General features: G+C 41.2%; 1 protein-coding gene across 1 annotated transcript in view; it reads right to left on the reverse strand.

The window, feature by feature from the left end:
• LOC111148156 (meiosis 1 associated protein) overlaps window positions 1-6000 on the reverse strand; it is a 54432-nt gene extending 48432 nt beyond the window's left edge. The window contains exon 1 of the mRNA XM_022504598.1: window positions 5761-6000. Coding sequence (XP_022360306.1) covers window positions 5761-6000 — 240 coding nt within the window. The remainder of the gene's footprint in view (window positions 1-5760) is intronic.

Raw genomic sequence — 6000 nt, forward strand, 5'->3', positions numbered from 1 at the left:
TGATCTTCACGGATATATTCAGAACATTCCATCCCAAAGCAACAGAATACACATTCTTCTCTAGTGCACGTGGAACATTCTCTGAAATAGATCACATCCTGGGTCACAAATCAGGTCTCAACTGGTACCAAATGATTGGGACCATTCCCTGCATATTTTTGGACCATAATGCTTTGAAACTCAAACTCAGTCACAAGAGGAAAGTTGGAAAGCACTCAAATACATGGAGGCTAAAGAGCATCCTACTAAGAATGAATGGGTCAACCAGGAAATTAAAGAATTTTAAAAAACCATGGAAACAAATGAAAGTGAAAACACAGCTATTCAAAATCTTTGAGATGCAGCAAAGGCCATCCAAAGAGGGAAGTACATAGCAGTACAAGCCTTTCTCAAGAAACCAAAAAAAGTTCTCAAATATACAACCTCACCTTACACCTAAAGGAATTGGAGAAAGAACAGCAAATAAAGCCTAAACCCAGCAGGAGAAGAGAAGTAATAAAGATTAAGCAGAAATCAATGAAATAGAAACCAAAAGAACAGTAGAACAGATCAACGAAACTAGGAGTTGGTTCTTTGAAAGAATCAATAGGATTCATAAACCCCTGGCCAGATTTATCAAAAAGAAAAGAGAAAGGACACAAATAAATAAAATCATGAATGAAAGAGGAGATAACAACCAACTCCAAAGAAATACAAACAATTATACGAACATATTATAAGCCACTATATGCCAACAAATTAGATAATCGGGAAGAAATGGATGTATTCTAGAGATGTAGAAACTACAAAAACTGACCAGGAAGAAACAGAAAACCCGAACAGACCCATAGCCAGCAAGGAAATTGAAGCAGGAATCAAAAATCTCCCAACAAACAAGAGCCCAAGACCAGGGCTCCCAAAGGAATTCAATCAAACATTTAAAGAAGAATTAATACCTATTCTTCTGAAACTGTTCCAAAAATTAGAAATGGAAGGAAAACTTCCAAACTCGTTTTATGAGGCCAGCTTTACCTTGATGCCAAAACCAGACAAAAATCCCACCAAAAAGGAGAATTACAGACCAATATCCCTGATGAACATGGATGCAAAAATTCTCACCAAAATACTGCCAACAGGATCCAACAGTACATTAAAAGGATTATTCACCACGACCATGTGGGATTTATTCCTGGGCTGCAAGGTTGGTTCAACATCCATAAATCAATCAACTTGATCCATTACATTAATAAAAGAAAGAGCAAGAACCATATGATACTCTCAATAAATGCAGAAAAAGCATTTGACAAAGTACAGCATTTTTTCTTGATTAAAACTCTTCACAGTGTAGGGATAGAGGGTACATACCTCAATATCATAAAAGCCATCTATGAAAAAACCTCAGAGAATATCATTCTCAGTGGGGAAAAACAGAGCTTTTTCCCTAAGGTCAGGAACACAGCAGGGATGTCCACCATCACCAATGCTATTCAATATAGTATTAGAAATCTTAGCCTCAGCAATCAGAGAACAACAACAAAAAATACCAAAGGCATCCGAATCAACAAAGAAGTCAAATTCTCACTCTTTGCAGATGATATGATACTTTATGTGGAAAACACAAAAGACTCTACCCCAAAACTACTAGAACTCATACAGGATTCAGTAAAGTCGCAGGATATAAAATCAATGCACAGAAATCAGTTGCATTTCTATACACTGACAATGAGACAGAAGAAAGAGAAAGTAAGGAGTTGATCCCATTTACAGTTGCACCAAAAACCATAAGATACCTAGGAAAAATCTAACTAAAGATGTAAAGGATCTATACTCAGAAAACTATAGAATACTCATGAAAGAAATTGACGAAGACACAAAGAAACGGAAAAAATTTCCATGCTCATGGATTAGAAGAACAAATATCGTGAAAATGTCTATGCTACCTCGAGCAAGCTACACATTCAGTGCAATCTCTATCAAAATACCATTAACTTTTTCCACAGAAATGGAACAAATAATCCTAAAATTTGTGTGGAACCAGAAAAGACCCTGAATAGCCAGAGAAATGTTGAAAAAGAAAACCGAAGCTGATGGCATCACAACTCCGGACTTCAACCTCTACTACTAGACTGTAATCATCAAGACAGCATGGTTCTGGCATAAAAACACATAAATCAATGGAACAGAATAGAGAACTCAGAAATGACTCTCAACTCTATGGTCAACTAATCTTCAACAAAGCAGGAAAGAATATCCAATGGAAAAGACAAGTCTCTTCAACAAATGGTGTTGAGAAAATCAGAAACCACATGCAGAAGAATGAAACTAGATCATTTCCTTATACCATACACAAAAAAAGACTCAAAATGGATAGAAGATCTAAATGTGAGATAGGAATTCATCAAAATCCTTGAGGAGCACACACACAGCAACCTCTTCACCCTTGGCTGCAGCAGCGTCTTCCTAGACACAACACCAAAAGCAAGGGAAGCAAGGGCAAAAATTAACTATTTGGACTTCACCAAAATAAAAAGCTTTTGCACAGCAAAGGAAACAGTCAACAAAACCAAAAGACAACTGACAGAATGGGAGAAGTTATTTGCAAATGACGTACCAGATAAAGGGTTAGTATCCAAAATTTATTTATTTATAAAGATTTTATGTATTCACTTATTTGCCAGAGAGAGAGAGAGAGAGAAAGAGAGCACAAGCAGGGGGAGTGGCAGGCAGAGGGAGAGGGAGAAGCGGGCTCCCTGCTGAGCAAGGATCCTGATGTGGGACTCTATCCCAGGACCCACGAATCACGACCTGAGCGGAAGGCAGATGCTTAACCAACTGAGCCACCCTGGGATCCCCGTATCCAAAATTTATAAAGAACTTATCAAACTCAACACCCAAGGAACAAATAATCCAATCAAGAAAAGGGCAGAAGACATGAACAGACATTTCTGCAAAAAAGATATTCAAATGGCCAAAAGACACATGAAAAAGTGCTCAACATCACTCAGCATCGGAAAAATACAAATCAAAACCACAATAAGATACCACCTCACACCAGTCACCATGGCTAAAATTTAGTCAGGAAGCAACAGATGTTTGTGAGGATGTAGAGGAAGAGGAACCCTCCTACACTGTGAATGGGAATAAAAGCTGGTGCAGCCACTTTGAAAAACAGTATGGAGACTCCTCAAAAAGTTGAAAATAGAGCTACCCTATGACCCAGCAATTGCACTACAGGGTATTTACTCCAAAGATAGAAATGAGTCATCCAAAGGGGCACCTGCACCCCAATATATTGTGGATATGTCCACAACAGTCAAACTATGGAAAGAGCTCATATGTCCAATGAATGACAAATGAATGGATAAAGAAGATGTGGTTGGTGTGTGTGTATACACACACACACACACACACACACACACACACACACACACACACACATATATGGGGACGTGGGACCGTGCCACTCAGCGTCAGCTATAACATCGGGGGGACAGTAGGGATTTGGACGTATACCAACCGACTGTCCCAACAGGAATAATTATGCAGCCATCAAAAATAAAATCTTGCTATTTGCAACAACGTGCAAATAGCAAATTTGGAACTAGATGGTATTATGCTAAGCGAAGTAAGTCAATCAGAGAAAGACAATTATCATATGATATCAATGATAAGTGGAATTTGAGCAACAAGGCAGAGGATCATGGGGGAAGAGAGGAAAATGAAACAAGAAGAAGGAGACAAATCATAAGAGACTCACTCTCAGGAAACGAACTGAGGTTGCTGGAGTGCAAGAGGGTGGGAGGGATGGGGTAGCTGGGTGATGGACACTGGGGAGGGTATGTGTTGTGGTGAGCACTGTGTATTGCAAAACACTGATGAATCACAGACCTGTATCCCTGAGACAAATAATACATTACATGTTAATAAAAAAAAAAAAGTGCTGGCTTTCCGCTAGGCCTTCATTGACATCACCCTGCCTTGGAGGTAAAAAGGTACCTCATGCGGAGGCCGCTTTTGGGTGACAGGCTTGAGCAATGGAATATAAAGCGAGGCAAAAGGGCCCATACTGATCCCAACCCTTGGCTGAATACAGGCAGGTCTATCAGGAGATCCACCTCAAAATATCCATAGACCATAACTGACAAATGGGCTACTTACAACTAGGCAGAGCTACCAAAAACAGGAAAATTTTATACATCCCCATACCTCCTCACCTTCCTGCTTTAAGTATAGTCCCACTCACTGCCTCCTTGCTGAAGTCTCTCCTTTTCTATCCCACTCCCTGCTCCCTTGCGGACGTATTCAATAAACTTCTATCCCTTTGTTCTGTCTCCGGTGAATCCTTTCACAGCCCATGCCCACTTCCATCCTCACCGCCTATGCCCACTTCCACCCCATAGGTTTGCTTCACATTTGGGGGTCCCCATACGACTGAGACAGACACCACACCTTACTGCAGCTCCCATAGGGCCTCCACTCCGTCTCCTCAGACAACACCTCTATAGGGAGGGGCAGAGATATCCAGTTAATGTTGGGTAGGTGGGTAGGAGTCGAGGCTCTGTTGTTGTTTCCATAGACCCTAGGAGGAGGAGGTCTTATTCCCACCAGGTAGAGATAAAAGTTGTGATTTTCCACTAGGCCTTCTCTGACTATCCCAGAAGCATGGTGACCTTAGGAAAAGGATGCACTAGAACCTCTAAAGTCTTTCCCATCCCTGTGATTCTGAACTTTATATAAGTGAAGATTTGCATTTAAAAAAATATTTTTTAGTGATTTCTTTGAGGAGGAGGAGAGATAGTTGTCTGAAAAAAGCTGCATAAAAGCACCCCCCAACCCTGGGCCCAGCATTTGCCTTCTGAAATCTTGGAGGGTTTTTCACCTGAATCCTATAGGGAACTGTAAAGAAAATACTTTCATATGTCTTCATAGTTAGACTTTCTGATCAAAGAAAGCTAGAAATTCAGTTAAAGGAAACATCTTGTAAATTAAAGGGTGATTTACTAGCCAGAGACCTCTGAAGACACTTGACTTAGTTCCCTGTATTTGCTTTTCAACGGGGGATGAAAGGAGTGGGTTGCTTACATTCCAAAGGACTGTAAATACCAAGGTTTCTCTCCATCTAAGGAGTGGAACAGGGCAAGATGTGACCTATTTTTACTCTCAGATTAATAATTATGGAGTTCCTTTTCTGCAGTATAAACTGTGGTGTCTCTCTCAATCAGATGGGAGCCCCCAAATGTGGGGGCGACAATCAGGTGGAAGCCAATGTGAGGCAGACAAAGGAGAGAGAAGTTTATTGAATACACCCAAAAGGAAGCAGAGGGCAGGACTGCAAAGGAAAGACTGCCTGCAAGGAGGCAGTGAGTGGGGCTGTACTTAAAGTGGGAAGGTGAGAATGTATGGGGAATGTGAGGATGTATGGGTTGTATGGAATTTTCCCTTTTTTGGTAGCTGTGCCTGGTTAAGTAGCCCATTGGTCAGTTAGGGCTTATGGATATTTTGAGGTGGGTTGTCTGATGGGCTTGTCTGTTTTCAGCCAGGTGGTGGCTATGGGACCTTCTGCCTTCACCAACTTCCCATTGCTCAAGCCTGTGGCCTAAAAGCAGCCTCTACATAAACCCTTCGTGTGCAGGATGACATCTGTCTCTCCTGCGTTGCTGTGGGGTATTGGGTGTGAGGTATGAGCATAGTTATTACTGTAAGTAATAATAACTGTGATCTCTGCCCCAGAAACCTCATATTTATTTTCAGGATAAAATGATCAAATATAGATATACTCACCACAAAGGGAAGGATACACTCGTGCTGATTTTGTACCACGTATAAGCTGAAGAGGGACATGCGGCTGGGGCCCATCAAGCTGCAAGCTAGAGAGAAAAAGTTCTGCAGAGCCTCACAGAGGTTGGAGCAGATGTCAGCCCAGGCTGGTAGAGCAATGTGCACAATGAGAAGCCTTGGAGGTTGCTGGTAAATCTGCGTGGGAGTGGTGGGTCCTTTACCAGTGCTTCGCCCATGATACAT

Source organism: Enhydra lutris, unplaced genomic scaffold (genome assembly GCF_002288905.1).
Source record: "Enhydra lutris kenyoni isolate GAN:26980312 unplaced genomic scaffold, ASM228890v2 scaffoldscaffold18, whole genome shotgun sequence".
Taxonomy (NCBI): domain Eukaryota; kingdom Metazoa; phylum Chordata; class Mammalia; order Carnivora; family Mustelidae; genus Enhydra; species Enhydra lutris.